Source organism: Alosa sapidissima, chromosome 24, assembly GCF_018492685.1.
Source record: "Alosa sapidissima isolate fAloSap1 chromosome 24, fAloSap1.pri, whole genome shotgun sequence".
Taxonomy (NCBI): Eukaryota; Metazoa; Chordata; class Actinopteri; order Clupeiformes; family Clupeidae; genus Alosa; species Alosa sapidissima.
Window position 1 is genome coordinate 29,718,340 of NC_055980.1, and position 16,766 is coordinate 29,735,105.

The 16,766-nt window shown below is 45.1% G+C and overlaps 1 protein-coding gene across 2 annotated transcripts in view; it reads left to right on the plus strand.

Moving 5' to 3' along the window:
- doc2a (double C2-like domains, alpha) overlaps positions 1-16,766 on the plus strand; it is a 135,094-nt gene that overhangs the window by 89,253 nt on the left and 29,075 nt on the right. For both annotated transcript variants that reach the window (XM_042083340.1, XM_042083341.1), the window contains 2 exons: positions 8,621-8,747; positions 11,672-11,731. In XM_042083340.1, the coding sequence (XP_041939274.1) occupies positions 8,621-8,747; positions 11,672-11,731 (187 nt within the window). The remainder of the gene's footprint in view (positions 1-8,620; positions 8,748-11,671; positions 11,732-16,766) is intronic.

Consider the following 16,766-nt stretch of genomic DNA (forward strand, 5'->3'; position numbering starts at 1 on the left):
TAAGTTAAAAATACGAGGCAATGCAGATTAATCGTAGGCCTATATTGCTGTAGTAGCCTAGGCTAGGCCTAGTGATAGTTTTACTTTTATCCTATAGTTGCCTAGTTTTATCCTACAGCAAGAACAGAAGGAATTTTGAAAATGAGATAAACGGGTCCAAAACGGACCCGGGCCAGATGAGCATTTGAGTCCGTTCCGGGTCCGCGGCGGATGTATGTATCGATTTGCGGATCCCAAACGGACCCGCCGCGGAGGTAAGGTTTTAATCGCGGATGCGGAGTGGATGCAGTGCGGAGCCACGGCGGGTCCGCGATCCGCCTTCGTAGCGGATCCGTTCCTGAGAGCATCTGGACTCCGATACGGGTCCGTTTCGCGGGTCCGTTCCGGAAGCCGTCGTACCTCCGCGGCGGATCCGCCGCGGAGTCCTTTTGCTGTGTGGGTTATCATAGGCTAGCCTACATCACAAAATCTCATACAAAATGAAACCAAACTAGTGAAACAAAGGCGAACACTTTAACAGGGGAAATTAATTGGGCATGAATCATACTGAATGCTATTTTGTCAATGAGCAGAAACACACACGACATTCAAACTATTGATAAGATGTGCACTATGGAAACTGGTCTGTAACTTTGGACGAATAAATGCCATTGACTTGCCATATCCTGACTTAAAAAACCCTTTTCTTGCTTACTTTAACGCAAACTCGTTGGGGCAGCTTGTAGTCTTTTTCAATTCATAGAAGGGCGAGCCCACAGTCTATGCCCACAGTCTAAGTTTCAACTTCGTTCACCCAATGCAGTCACTGGTCGCAATTACAAAGTCCGGGAAGGTTCGTTCAATCGTTTAAAGTTTTAAGTGCAGTAGCCTATCTGTCCCCTTTGGAATAATATCTCGAAGTAGCCTCAGATGAGGTCCAGTGTTAGATAGGCTATCGGAACTCCCCCTATTACCGTCGGTCCCGTATTTCCACCGTCTTGCGTGTATGTGTCACTTAATATCCATTTCTATACAAACCAAGACAGCGGACAACTAAAGATACCATACGATCCAACCTAGGAAAGGGCTAGCAGCTAAACACCTTGGAAACACTCTTATGTCAAACTCCACAAGCTAGCACTCCAACCATAGAGAGTATAAACCATGACTCCGACGATATCACAGATCGACAATAATGCTTTACTAGCTGGTAATTAAACCACAGCGGGTCTGTAAACAGAATCCAATGTCCCTTTCTACTCACCCTGAAGCCAGTTGTTCACCGTCTCAGGGCAGATTGTTGATGCGAGGGAGTTTAACTCGCAGTGCTGCTATCCAAGAGACTCGTGCAATATCAACATCCACAAGGTAAAAATCTGCAAACTCTCCACTAACGTTAGCCTAAAATAAACGGCAAACTCGTGTATCCTCCGTGTATCTGGGGTCAACTTGGGGTAACGAAGTTTTTAACAGTTTCAAGGGAGGGAGAGAGAGAGCCCGTATGAGTTGCTGTTACGAGTGCCAGTAGTCCAGACTGCGTTAGCCTACATTGCCGTGACAATGCGTGTATAGCTTATTTGTATATGCACCGTAGCCTTCGCATAGGCCTAATGTAGTGGTGGTGAGTGAGTATGCAGTTGTGTGGAGGATGTACAGTAGGCAATGTGTGTGTGTGTGAGGGATGGAGGGAGACAGAGAGACAAGCGCCCCTCGTCCAGTTTTCTACATGACCTGTAGGCTAGGTCTACAGTAGCCTATGTTGTGCCGCACAAAATGTATCTATGTTGTACATTGCACAAAATGTATACCCCCCGAAATAAACACATACATAAATAAACATATTTTTCCCGTCACTTTGGCTTCCTTGAACATTTTCCCTACGTTTCGCCACTGCTTTGCAACAGATAGATTCCAGTGTCCATGCTCCGGCAGCGCCCACACAGTCATTTTCACCCAAATGATCCTACTGAAGGTTGAGCTGGAGCCTGAAACCTATCTAGTGCAGGGGTCTAAAACACCCGGCCCGCGGGCCAAATCCGGCCCGCGTCCTGCCCAATTCCGGCCCGCGACGAATGACAAAATAATAATGTAATCCGGCCCTTGAGGCTATTAATTGCGACAAACAACGATACTGATTAAAATAGACGATAGATCCAGGTACGGTGACAAATCTCATTTGTAGGCCTACTCTGCTCCACTATGTGCAAGACATCCAGAGCTTGATTCAAACCCAAAATCGCTGCGCAAAGTTTTCAGGAAATACTTGTATTACACGCGAGAAACACAAAGACGTGCATTTGTAATTTTGAAGCGATGCAGGCCATAGTGTTGCAGAAATTGAAGCAGAAATTAAGCAGAAATAGCCAGGCCTACACCAAATGTTGAAAAACGTTCACGTGTGATGAAGTCTTAGGTAAGCTATGTTATTCACCTATTCTAATTCTGAAGGAGAATATCCTTTTGGAGATTATGATCGATCGTCTATGACAGTGATATTCACGGTGCGTCTGTGAATGGAGGTGCGTGTATACAACGGTGTCCACTAAGCATACCATGCTTGTTTCGACCCTCTGCCCAACATAGCTTGGAGGTTGCAGTGGTAATCGTGATGATAGTGTCCGTAATGGATGTGGTACAGACATCAGGGCTAGTAGAAATAGGGCTCTAAAGAACTACAAAGTCACCCGCAATATGATGCGAACTTCTGGTTACTGCAGATTACCCGCGATAGGAACTGTTTGACCAGAATACTTTATTGTAGGCCTATATTGTAGTAATCTATTACTAAACCACAACATCTTAGGTGTTGGTATACATCTTAGGTGTTTTTCTGTTAATTTGTTATGTGGGTAATATGAAAAAAGGAAAGTAAACCTGCTTAAATATGTTCATCCAGTATTTACTGAAAGGTGCATAATTTGAGGTGATTGCCATCCAGTGACAAATTAGATGGGTAAATTTACCCCCTTCATAAACTTTTGTTTTACTCAAAGATTTTTACATTTACAGTATAACTTTATCTCTGACCACTTTCAAGCCATGGCCTTTTAAATTGTGATATAAAAATCCAATGGTGTTGCTTTCTTAACCCTGATGCCTAGTTTGCCAGATTTAAAAAAGTTATGAGAGGAAATATTTTTATTTGGTGTGAAACACACACACATACCTGTTTTTTTTATGTTTTTCATTTATTTTATAATTTGTATTAATATTTATTTTATCATTATTTTATTTATAAGCTAAGGTTGCTAGCACAGGTGTCTAAAACTAGATAAAAACACTTGCACTTTCTGTTTGCAGTTTTGTGTGGTATTTGAAAAAAAGAACATTGCATTTTCAGCCGGCCCTCCAATCAGATGACGTTGGCAGAATTGGCCCCCAGCTCATTTGAGTTTGAGACCCCTGATCTAGTGGTAGTCAAGACACTACAGGCCTGTCCCTCACAGGCTCAAATGTGTAACCCATGCCATTAAAATTACTAATTTTCGTGTATACATAATATGCTGCAGCTGTTGCCTATAGAACTTCTCAGGTCCTACCATGCCAGTGACGTCATTGAAACTGGCAGCGTTCTAATACTAACAAACGCAATTTTGGTGCTGCTTAAAAAAGGCTATGTATTGATTTTTTTAATTATTTGTTTTAGTGTCATTTATTTTTAATTGTCATAATCAACACATTATCAATGTTGATTCTTTCAGTTCAGTTCATCTTTAAAGAACAAAAACACATTGATTTGGTCTGAGAGTGGAAATTGCTGTCTGGACTTACTGTCACACAGTCACTCCCCCCCCTCTCCATCTCTCTCTCTGCCCCTCTCTCTCCATCTCTCTCTCTGCCCCTCATTCTCCCTCTCTCTCTCCATCTCTCTCTCTCTCTGCCCCTCTCTCATCTCTCTCTCACTCTCCATCTCTCTCCCTCTCTCTCTCCATCACTCTCTCTCCATCACTCCATCTTTCCCCTCTCTCCCTCCCTCTCCTGCTCTCCATCTCTCTCTCTGCCCCTCTCTCTCCATCTCTCTCTCATCTCTCCCTCTCTCTCTCTCTCATCACTCTCTCCATCTCTCCATCTATCCCATGATCCTCAGCAGAAGTGACCACAAATGAGCCGTCTCCCATGGCAACCGCACCTCCGGAGCTCCACGCACCTTAAACCCCGACAGATTAAGACAGAGGGCTGCACTCTGTGTGTGTGTGTGTGGGTGTATGTGTGTGAGTGTGTGTGTGCGTGCGTGGATGTGTGTGAGTGTGTGTGTGGGTGTGTGTGTGTGTGTGCGGGTGTGGGTGTGTGTGGGTGTGCGTGTGTATGTGTGTGAGTGTGTGTGCGTGCGTGCGAGTGTGTGTGTGAGCGTGTGTGTGTGTGCGTGTGTGTGTGCGGGTGTGGGTGGGTGTGCGTGTGTATGTGTGTGAGTGTGTGTGCGTGTGTGTGGGTGTATGTGTGTGAGTGTGTGTGTGTGCGTGCGAGTGTGTGTGTGAGCGTGTGTGCGTGTGTGTGGGTGTATGTGTGTGAGTGTGTGTGCGTGTGTGTGGATGTGTGTGTGTGAGTGTGTGTGCGTGTGTGTGCGTGTGTGTGGGTGTATGTGTGTGAGTGTGTGTGTGTGGATGTGTATGTGTGTGAGTGTGTGTGCGTGTGTGTGGATGTGTGTGTGTGTGTGCGTGTGTGTGTGTGTGGGTAAACCCAATCGGACGATTCCTCCCGCTACCCTATACCCAATTCCAGCGATAGGCCAGCCATTTGATATTGTTGTGTGTGTGTGTGTGTGTGTGTGTGTGTGTGCCAGCCATTTGATCATGTTATTGTTGATATCGTTGGTCCACTCACACGGTCAAGGAATGGATATCAATATTTATTAACAATGATGTGTGTTGCTACATGTTTTCCAGAGGCTGTTCCTCTTAAAAAACTCACTGCTAAGACCCTAATGATGGAACTCTGTTCTTCTCTGTATTTCGTCTGCCAAAGATCATTCTGACTGACCGCGGGTCGAATTTTATGTCTCGCATTTTCACCCGCGTGTTAAAACAACGTTGCATTCAACATAATGTCTCCAGTGCCTGTCATCCTGAGAGCCAGGGGGTGCTGGAGCGGTATCACCAAGCGCTGACGAGCATGTTGCGTGGAGTCTGGTAAAGATTGGGCAGATGTAGTCCATTGGTTGGAGTCTGGTAAAGATTGGGCATGTAGGCCATTGGTTGGTTGGAGTCTGGTAAAGATTGGGAAGATGTAGTCCATTGGTTGGAGTCTGGTAAAGATTGGGAAGATGTAGTCCATTGGTTGGTTGGAGTCTGGTAAAGATTGGGAAGATGTAGTCCATTGGTTGGAGTCTGGTAAAGATTGGGAAGATGTAGTCCATTGGTTGGTTGGAGTCTGGTAAAGATTGGGCAGATGTAGTCCATTGGTTGGAGTCTGGTAAAGATTGGGAAGATGTAGTCCATTGGTTGGAGTCTGGTAAAGATTGGGAAGATGTAGTCCATTGGTTGGTTGGAGTCTGGTAAAGATTGGGCAGATGTAGTCCATTGGTTGCTTTTCGCCTGCAGAGAGGTGACGCAGGAATCACCTGGTTTTAGTCCAGCTGATCTTGTATTCGCACACACTCCACGAGGTCCTTTGGCCGTACTGAAAGATCAGTTTTAGTCTAGCAGGGGAAAATAATTCAGTGGAAATGCATGGATTCCAGTTTCTTCCAGTAGCAGCAACTGGAATCTATGCATTTCCACTGAATTATTTTTGGAATCTGATCCCTGATCATACCTGTTCATTCTTACTCGTTGCTCGACTTATCGTGACTAAATTCAAGATGGCTGCAAACGCTAAACTTCGTGAAGATACTGTCTGTATAAATGGTCTTGTAAGTAAACTACCAGTGCTTTTTCAAAGTTCTCAATGTCTCGTTTTAAATGTCAGGGCCCTCGGAAGTCTACCAATGAAGTGTGGAGATACATTGAGCCTCATAAATGGGTGTAAAACAGTGATTTATTTGCATGGCTAGCCCGATGCTGAAGCACCACTATTGAAAAAGCTGTTGGTAGCATCGCCTAACTAGCGCCAGATTTTGGAGTGCAGGGGACAAGCCGAGATGGGCTATGAGACATACGTTCACACTCGGTATCATGTTTCAATACACTTTAGGTCAATATCACACCGGAATTCTCCTTTAACTGACCGATAGATTCACGTTGGCTGGGGAGCAGGGGGGGCCATCAGACATTTGTTCCCAAGGGTCTATGAATTGTTAATCCGGCCCTGCCCCCAACAAACGCAACTTTCCACCTCTGAGACAGCTTAAAAGAAGTCGAGAGGACCCCTAACTCACTAAGACCTACTTACTGTAGGCTGCGCAAACCACAGGCCTTTTTTTTGGGCAAGCCTGCATATTTGAGGCAGGCCTTCTGTTGAAGAATTTTATATAAATCCTGCGCTAACAGTAATCCTCTTACAGCTGTGGATAGTGTGGCATGCTCACGCTTTATGTCTCCTTCTTGCAAACTAGGCCTATAGCCCAACCATTTACGTCTTCAAAAAATAACAACTTGCTAGATATGCCTTCATATCTTTGGGCTTCATTCAGCATTTTGTTCTTCCTCTGGAAATTACTCTTCTACATTTGCTGCCGGCTGCATCCTTTCTGTTTGTATTGTTTAGAAAACGTTTGACGTCTTGAGTTAATGCATTAAACATTGCTTGCTGGTAACCAGCCACAAATAGCCTACAGATTCTTGCGTGCGTACATTCTCTATTCTCTCCAAAATGTGCCCGTTCTATAGGCTGGCCAAGTGCGTAATTCTGCGGCATAAAGCAGATGTATTTGTTTATTGTACAGAAAAATAAAAATAACCTGTCAAGCAGTCAATTGACTACATTGCAGTCAATAAGTAGGGCAAATTAATTTACGAAACCAAAACGTGAGTCATAGTTGTCTAAGCCTCTATAGCGTAGCCTGTTAAAAACGTCGCCAGATAGTATTAAATCGGCAACAACATTGTTTTCTGCAGAAGCCTACCCAAGGCTACAGATTAATTCTGAACAGTTATTTCTCTACTGGCTCAATTATCACACCACTGTTTTGATTTGAGTAGTTGTGTTACCCCCAACACTGACAATAATGTAGACAGCAAATTTCGATTTCGATTTTCGTTACCACCGTGTAGTCAGCCTTAAGCCATACCCAAGTAGCCTAAATCGAGGTAATGTTTAATTATGCATGATTTATTTTGTTATTGAATTCGTAGGCTGGGATTACTCTCGGCAACAATTATGTTTTATGTTCCTCCTTTTTCCTTTTCCTCCTTTTTCACGCCTCGTAATGCGCGACTGAAGTGGTCATTTGAAAGCGATGCCCACTGTAGGCGATCTAGCATCGACATTCAGCTTTTATGTCTGTTACCTAGCAACAGATGAAACTTGTTGTTGGATCACGTCACTTCACAACTGACAGCTAGCAGCTATCATAATAATAATATAATGTGGAGTTCATTACCCGTTAGAAACTTGATGTAAAGTCGCGCTAATCCACTAATGGCTTTTGCCACCTCTGTTAAAGGAGAATTCTGGTGTGATATTGACCGTAAACGTAAACGTATGTCTGGCTCATCTCGGCTTGTCCCCTGCACTCAGAAATCGGGCGCTAGTTATCGGCCTAGCCATGCAAATAAATCACTGTTTTACACGAGTCTCAAAGTAGCTCCATACTTCATTGTTAGACTTCCGAGGGTGGATTTAAAACGAGACATTGTGAACTTTGAAAAAGCACTGGTAGTTTATTTACAAGACGATTTATACAGACAGTACCTGTGCTACATGTAACAAAAGAGCTGCCATCTCGCTTATTTGTAACAGTAATTTGACAGTTATGAGAGCTGATGGGTCATCCTAAAGTTAGGACAGTTTATTTAGGATTTTGGTAACTTAGGATATTTCTGTAATACACATTTCCTATCTGGAGTTAAGATAAGAACACTGACTTTAGGATCAACCGTTCTGTAATTACTTTTTTCCTAAATCCGATCCTAACCCTTGTTACCGTAGTTACCAAACAGATAAGATAGGATTTTCGAGTTTGGAAGTTTCTGTAATACAGCCCCTGATCTTGTATTCGCACACACTCCACGAGGCCCTTTGGCCGTACTGAAAGATCAGTTTTTATGTGGTTCTGCTCCTAAAGACATTTTGACTCATGTTTCTGATTTTCGTTCTCGTCTAGACCGTGCTTGTGAGTTGGCTCGAGAGAATATCGAGCGAGCTCAGGGTAAAATGAAGCAGTGGTAGGACCGTAAGGCTGTCGATCGCCACTTTAAATATAAGGTTCTGGTGTTGCTTCCCATTCTTGGGTCCGCGTTGCGAGCTTGCTTTAGCGGCCCGTATGGCCCGTGCGTGGGACTGACAATGTGATGGCTGACTCTTTGACAAGAGTACCCTAGCCTCTATGTGTGTGTGTGTGTGATGGCTGACTCTTTGTCAAGAGTACCCTAGCCTCTATGTGTGTGTGTTTGTGTGTGTGTGTGTGTGTTACAGGTTGTCAGTGTGTGATGAGGATAAGTTATGTTATTTGTGTGTGTGTGTGTGTGTGTGTGTGTGTGTTACAGGTTGTCAGTGTGTGATGAGGATAAATGATGTTATTTGTGTGTGTGTGTGTGTGTTACAGGTTGTCAGTGTGTGATGAGGATAAGCTGACCCATAACGAGTTCATCGGCGAATCACGAGTCGCTCTGAGACGAGTGAAACCAGACCAGACCAAACGATTCAGAACCTGCTTGGAACATCCACCGCCTGTGAGACACACACACACAGAAACATGCATATGCGCACACACGCACACACACACGTATACACACGCACACAAGCGCACACACAAATACACACACACATATACATGCACACACGTATACACGCACACATGCACACACACACATTTACACACACACATATACACGCACACACAAATATACACACACAAATACACACACACGTATACACGCACACATGCACACACACACATTTACACACACACATATACACGCACACACAAATACACACACACGTATACACGCACACATGCACACACACACACACACACATATGGTTATGGTTACACACATTATTTAATTGCAGTAATTTGACCTACCACCAATGATGGAGAGACCTCATAAGAGACCTCCATGGTGCAGCAGTCAAACGAATAGCATTATCCTAGGCCTATGCGTGGCTCCTTTAAGTGAACCTGACGTCAGTGAATTGCAAGTGGCCATCGACAGGCTCAACGCAGATCAACAGCTCAGCTGGGAAAAGCTATAGCGACCAAATCAGCGTTTAGGAGGGAAACTTATGTTTAGTTTCAACTGCGGGTAACTTAATAAAGCTGCAACTCCTCGGACTGTATCGTGTGTCCGTCTACTCTGTTGTGCACAACCTGCGGCAGCAGAAATGAAAGGGGTTAGCCCCGATGGTTTTAATAACTTATAATGATGATGACCTGTCTGGAGCTGAAGCAGGAGTGGTTAGCATATTTCTCAGTAATAATACCAAACCCAAGTGAACGAAATGCGAATATAACATTTTAAATACTTATCTGCTCGTCCCACCAAAGAGTCTGTTTATTTGTTTCCCCGACTAGCGTGGTAAAGTGCAAACACGCCAGCACAAGCTGGCTCTACTGTAGGTAGACTGAGGCCTGCTCTGCTTAGGTTAAACGGAGGATCATTCACGAGAAGATGACTGCACAGGTTTAACGCTGATACACAGATCTTGTTAGAATGGTGAAATACAAGCTTGAGTAGGTCAGTGTAGCCAGACGGGCTTTACATACGCCTACTTGGGAAATTAGGGCTTTAAAAAAATATCGGCTAAAATTATCGGCCAGAATACTGTTATCGGAACGATAATAATATTTTAATAATATATCGGCCGCCGATATATAGTGCATTCCTAATATAGGGTCATTAATATTGTGAGCTTGTGAAAAGATGTTCACATGTGTAACAAAGTTTTGAAACTGTGTAAAATGTGCAAAAACGTTTGGTACCTGTATGTGTATATCTCCTGCTCGATGCTGCGTGATCCCTACCCTGGAAATCCAGAGATCTCGCGAGAGCACAATTTGAATTTGCTCAGCGAGTCACTCTGGCGATCAGTAATGATGCTCATCAGCTCATGGAGCCTAGCTGCACCAATCACATCAGGCCAAGGCGACCACATCACATCACTCCAGAGGCGAGCTAACAGATGACCCCAGCGCTAATTGTGTGCAGTGATATTTTCAAATGCATGCTTGGTGCCGCCCCTTGAGTTGGGCCACTTTCATTACTCATAGCCAGACCCTTTCTAGATTCTAAATTCTTTCTAGATTTGGGTCTGGATTTCCAGGCTAGCGTGACACTTTCTAGATTCTAAATTCTTTCTAGATTTGGGTCTGGATTTTCAGGCTAGCGTGACGCAGTACTGACCTCTCTGCCTACCTGACTGGATCGTCAAATTAGATTCAAATGTCTCGTATAACATGCAACATGAGAAATACACTTTACTTTGATTTGGAGACATTAATACCACTATTCAGTTCATCTAAAATACACAGAATCAGCACAACATCGCATAACATAGACGCCACACGATCACAGTAGAATCTCTGCTATCGCTGTGGTAACAGTAGAATCTCTGCTATCACTGCGGTAGGTTAAGTTAGCACAACATCGCATAGCATAGACGCCACACGATCACAGTAGAATCTCCGTTATCGCAGTGGTAAGTTAAATTAGCACAACAGACGCATAGCATAGATGCCACACGATCACAGTAGAATCTCTGCTAACATTCTAACATTGTAACGTTAATAACGTCTAGCATTGAGTGTGTGTGTGTGTGTGAGTAAAGGTGCAGGTGTGTGTGAAGCATTAAATTGATATTCATGTTCATGTTCTTGGCGAAGACTTCATTAGTTCACTCACAACATAAAGCTTGAGCAGCACGGAGATTCACTGCAGGAGCACAAATTATTTTACACAGTTTCAAAACTTACACGTGAACGTCTTTTCAGAAGCTCACAATATTAATGACTATATATTGACTCCACACACACACACACACACACACATTTACCTTACATTTTTTTTTCCTATTCATCATTCATTTAAAAAAACACATCTCATACTAATTATATGACTCACTCGACCACACACATACACACACACACACGCACTATAAGCCCTTAGTCTGTACTTTCTCATTATCTCACTTTTTAAAAAGGCAACTTCTCTCTCTCCATCTCCTCCCTCCTCTCTCCATCCCTCTCTCATCCCTCCTCTCTCCCTCCCTCTCTCTCTCTCTCATCCCTCCCTCTCTCTCCATCCCTCCCCCTCTCTCTCATCCCTCATCTCTCCCTCTCTCATCCCTCCTCTCCATCCCTCTCTCTCTCTCTCATCTCTCCCTCTCTCATCCCTCCTCTCTCCCTCCCTCTCTCATCTCTCCCTCTCTCATCCCTCCTCTCTCCATCCCTCCCTCTCTCTCTCATCCCTCATCTCTCCCTCTCTCATCCCTCCTCTCTCCATCCCTCCCTCCTCTCTCTCATCCCTCCTCTCTCCATCCCTCTCTCTCTCTCATCCCTCCTCTCTCCCTCCCTCTCTCTCTCATCCCTCCCTCTCTCTCTCATCCCTCCTCTCTCCATCCCTCCCTCTCTCTCTCATCCCTCTCTCTTTCTCTTCAGATCCCGTCCCCAACAGCGATGGGAGCAGCCCTGCGTGGAATCTCCTGTTATCTCAGGGAGGTGTGTATTTGTCCTCCTCTCCTCTCCTCCTCTCCTGTTATTTCAGGGAGGTGTGTATTTGTCCTCCTCTCCTCTCCTCTCTTCTCCTTTATGTCTCTCCTCTGTCATCCTTCCTTCCTTCAACTTTGTGCTCTAGGGTTAGAAGTGGATCACAGTGGGAGCAAAATACACACACACACACACACACACACACACAATTATGTATTTAGTTGGTGCTTTCATCCAAAATAATGTACAGCTACAAAGAAACAAGAACAAAGTCCTCCCCCAGCTCTGTGTGTGTGTGTGTGTGTGTGTGTGTGTGTGTGTTTGTGTATGTGTGTGTGTATGTGTGTGTGTGTGTGATTTGGCCAGTGGTCATTTGAATGGTCGGCAAATTGAGAACTGATGGACTCTCTCTCGCTCGCACACACACACACACGCACGCACGCTCACACACACACACATACATACACACACACACGCACGCTCACACACACACACATGCACAAACACACACACACACACACTCTGCCACGTCGGGTCTCCCACGCAGGAGGCCAGAAAAGAGATGGAATCAAAAGAAGATCAGAGAGAGAAGACAAGATGAAAAGAGATAAATATAGAGAGAGAGGGGGGATGGAGGGAGAGAGAGAGGGGGAGAGAGATGGAGAGAGAGAGAGTTGGAGAGAGAGGGGGGGGGGAAGAGATTTGATTTGGTCTATATGTATGGTCTATGAGTGTGTGTGTGTGTATGTATGTGTGTGTTTGTGGGTGTGTATGTGTGTTTGTGTGTGTGTTTGTGTATGTGTGTGTATGTGTGTTTGTGGGTGGTTGTGTGTGTGTGTATATGTGTTTGTGGGTAGGATGGGTGTGTGTGTTTGTGGGTGTGTGTGTGTGTGTGTTTGTTAACTATGGCTTTTTGATATGCGTTTATGTTACACATTAATATCTATGCATTGTTTGGTATGATTGCTTTGGCCATGCTAAAGCCCTTTTGCCAATAAAGCACCTCTGAATTGAAATGAGAGAGAGAGGAAAGGAGAGAAAGGGTGAGAGAGATGGAGAGAGGGAGGAAAGGAGAGAGATGGAGTGAGAGAGAGAGATGTAGAGATAGAGTGGGAGAGAGAGGGAGAGGCAAAAGGGTAGTGAAGAAAATTGGCAGTTAGTTTGTCTGTGTGTTTATGTGTGTGTGTGTATCTGTTAGTTTGTCAGTGTGTTTGGCTATTTTTGCATGCGGGAGAGTGTGTGTATGATTCAATACATGATACTGGTTGTTGTTGGTGTGTGTGTGTGTGTGTGAGAGAGAGAGAGAGGGAGGGAGCGAGACGTGGGGGGGGGGTGGCAATCATTCAAAATATGAAATTCCCTTTGGCTGTGTGTGTGTGTGTGTGTGTCCTCTGGGGCTGGAGATAAAGATGAACAACAGAGACATACGAGGAGTCGGGAAGTGTGTGTGTGTGTGTGGGCATGCGTGTAACGTGTGGGCTTGTGTGTGTGTGTGTTTGTGTGGACACGCGTGTTTGTGGGCTTGTGTGTGTGTGTGTGGGCACGCATGTAACGTGTGGGCTTGTCTGTGTGTGTGTGTGTGGGCACGCGTGTTTGTGGGCTTGTGTGTGTGTGTGGGCACGCATGTAACATGTGGGCTTGTGTGTGTGTGGGCACGCGTGTTTGTGGGCTTGTGTGTGTGTGTGTGTGTGGGCACGCATGTAACGTGTGGGCTTGTGTGTGTGGGCACGCGTGTTTGTGGGCTTGTGTGTGTGTGGGCACGCATGTAACGTGTGGGCTTGTGTGTGTGTGTGTGTGTGTGGGCACGCGTGTTTGTGGGCTTGTGTGTGTGGGCACGCATGTAACGTGTGGGCTTGTGTGTGTGTGGGCACGCGTGTTTGTGGGCTTGTGTGTGTGTGTGTGGGCACGCGTGTTTGTGGGCTTGTGTGTGTGTGTGTGTGGGCACGCATGTAACGTGTGGGCTTGTGTGTGTGTGTGTGGGCACGCATGTTTGTGGGCTTGTGTGTGTGTGTGTGTGGGCACGCGTGTAACGTGTGGGCTTGTGTGTGTGTGTGGGCACACATGTAACGTGTGGGCTTGTGTGTGTGTGGGCACGCGTGTTTGTGGGCTTGTGTGTGTGTGGGCTCCTGTGTGTGTGTATGTGGGCACGCGTGTTTGTGGGCTTGTGTGTGTTTGTGTGGGCGCGCGTGTAACGTGTGGGCTTGTGTGTGTGTGGGCACTCGTGAATCGTGTGGGCTTGTGTGTGTGTGTGTGTGGGCTCCTGTGTGTGTGTGTGTGTGTGTGTAGGTACATGTGTAATGTGTGGGCTTGTGTGTATGTGTGTGTGTTTGTATGTGCGTGTCTCTCTGGGTGTGGGTTCATTTATGGAAAGCTACCCTGTCCACACAAGCCAAGAACAACCATTAGGATTTATAACAAACAGTTCAGAGATCCCCTCTAAGAAGAAGAACTCTAAAACAGAACCTTAACAGAGCACGTAGTTCAAAAATCCTCTGTAGGAACCATCAAACAGAACCCTGTTCAGGGGGGTGGACCCATTTGCGGCTGGTGAAATGAAGAGAGAACACCAGACAGGAAGCAGATCAGCAGAGATCAGCGGTGACGAGAGCAGGGTTAGCACTGCCAGCTGCTAGGACAGGGTTAGCACCACTAGGATAGGGTTACACAGCTAGCCGCTAGCATAAGGTTAGCACTGCTAGCTTCTAGGACAGGGTTAGCACCACTAGGATAGGGTTAGCACAGCTAGCCGCTAGGATAAGGTTAGCACAGCTAGCCGCTAGGATAGGATTAGCACAGCTAGCCGCTAGGATAAGGTTAGCACCACTAGCCGCTAGGACAGGGTTAGTAGTGGTGTCAACAATAATCGATTCGGCGATGCATTGCAATGCGGGGCATGCACGATTCAGCATCGATGCGGCAATGTGCCATAATCGATTATGTCACTGTTTATTTTCTTGCCTTGAGTGGACAATAAAGTTGTGAAGTTTCAATTACTTCTGGGGGCATTTCCGGAGCAACGTTGTAATGACATGCGCAGCCTGTAGCTACATGCTAAGCGGCAGCACTAGCTAGCATAACAACACTAAAGAATCAAGATGGGGGGAGGGAGATGAACGCGATAGACGGGTAATTAAAAACGCACCCAAAGCTTGGAAAGCGGACATCTGGGCACATTTCGGATTCTACTAATTTAATGGGAAACTAGACAAGACGTACGCGGTGTGTAAAACCTGACACACTAACATCAAGCACGTTGGCAATACAACTAACTTCACGAACCATGTCGATCGTTGGCATCCTGAGTTGGCTTCGTTACTGTGTGTGCAATATGTTGCAGGGTAGGAATTTCACGACGGCCATGGCCATTGTTGCCCCTTTGAAAATCAGAGGTTTACAGGCCACGGTGGCCTTGGTACCCTCTTCTTTCAATATTCTGTTTTGCGTCCGACGATTTTTATTTAGCCTATGGCCTGTCAAAATAATCTAAGCATTCACAGCGCAAATTAATTTAGTTTTTTACGCAATGGAGAAAGTGACAGCGCACGGCAAGAAAGAAAGTGCATCCAAATTCACCCATTCTTCTCAGTTGAACTACTCGCGAACAAGCCTACTCATCACACAGACATCACAAGTAGCCTATCACATCACATGAAAGAGATTTTTCTCAGCTTTTAAACTATGTTAGCCGTTAATCGCTGTGGAAACAGTTCGCGAGAAAATTACACTTAAGTGAATAATATAATTCAATTTAATCATAATTCTACTGAAGGTTCTGCGCCCATCTCCCTACCCATTCATCTCGGTGGAATACTTCACGAACCCTTCGTTCAACACATAACAAACCATATATCAGAATAAACAGCTGACCTTACCGAACAGAAAGGTGTAAAGCAGTCCCCTGTACAGTTAGCCGCTCCAGAGTAATCCAGTTCTGAATTTGCAGCAACTTTCGACATGCATGGATGTCTCCAAATTTGGGCTTTAAGACAATGTGTTTAAATTATTCTACATGATTTCATAATGGGCCAAATACAAAATAAATGTTACAAATATCGTCTAGATATTGGTAAATCAGAGGACAGCTGACTAAAAGTTTGTGAAAGTGGCCTTAATGATCACAAAATGCTAAGCATGCATCTATGCTATTTGAGTGTCTTAAAACTGAGCTGTGCTTAAATTGTTCAATACATGATTTCATAACAGGCCAAATATAAAATAAATGTTAAATATATCCTAGATATCTAAATATTAGATGATCAGATGATTTACAGTTCTATGTAATATGCCATGTTTCATGTTTTTGTAATGTTTCATAGGCTACAGTGATGCAGGTCTACTGCTGTGAATAGGCTAAATACAACTTTGATCATTTTTTATAGCCTACTACTGTATAGTTAACTTTGGCCATGGTGCCCTGACATGTGGCCTTTGTGCCCCCCACCAAATATGCCCAACTGAAGGCCAAGTAGCCTTTCCCCTAAAATGGTGAAATTCCATTATCTGACTGCTTGTATTGCCTCATGACCTCAAAATTTGCCTTGTTGTGTGCAGTAGAATTTTGATGCATCGCAATGCATTGCAATGCATCGTAGAATCGAATTGTGAGGGCAGTGCCAATGCACACCCCTAAGGGTTAGTACCGCTAGCCGTGAGGATAGGGTTAACACCGCTAGGACAGGTTAAGCACCGCTAGGACAGATTAAGCATCACTAGCCGCTAGGACAGGGTTAGCATGGCTAAGAGAGGGTTAGCACCGCTAGGACAGGTTAAGTACCACTAGACGGTAGAACAGGGTTAGCACCGCTAGGACAGGGTTAGCAACGTTAGGACAGGTTAAGCACCGCTAAGACAGGGTTAGCACCGCTAGGACAGGTTAAGCACCACTAGCTGCTAGAACAGGGTTAGCAACGTTAGGACAGGTTAAGCACCGCTAGCCGCTAGGACAGGGTTAGCAACGCTAGGACAGGTTAAGCACCGCTAAGACAGGGTTAGCACCGCTAGGACAGGGTTAGCAACGTTAGGACAAGTTAAGCACCGCTAAGACAGG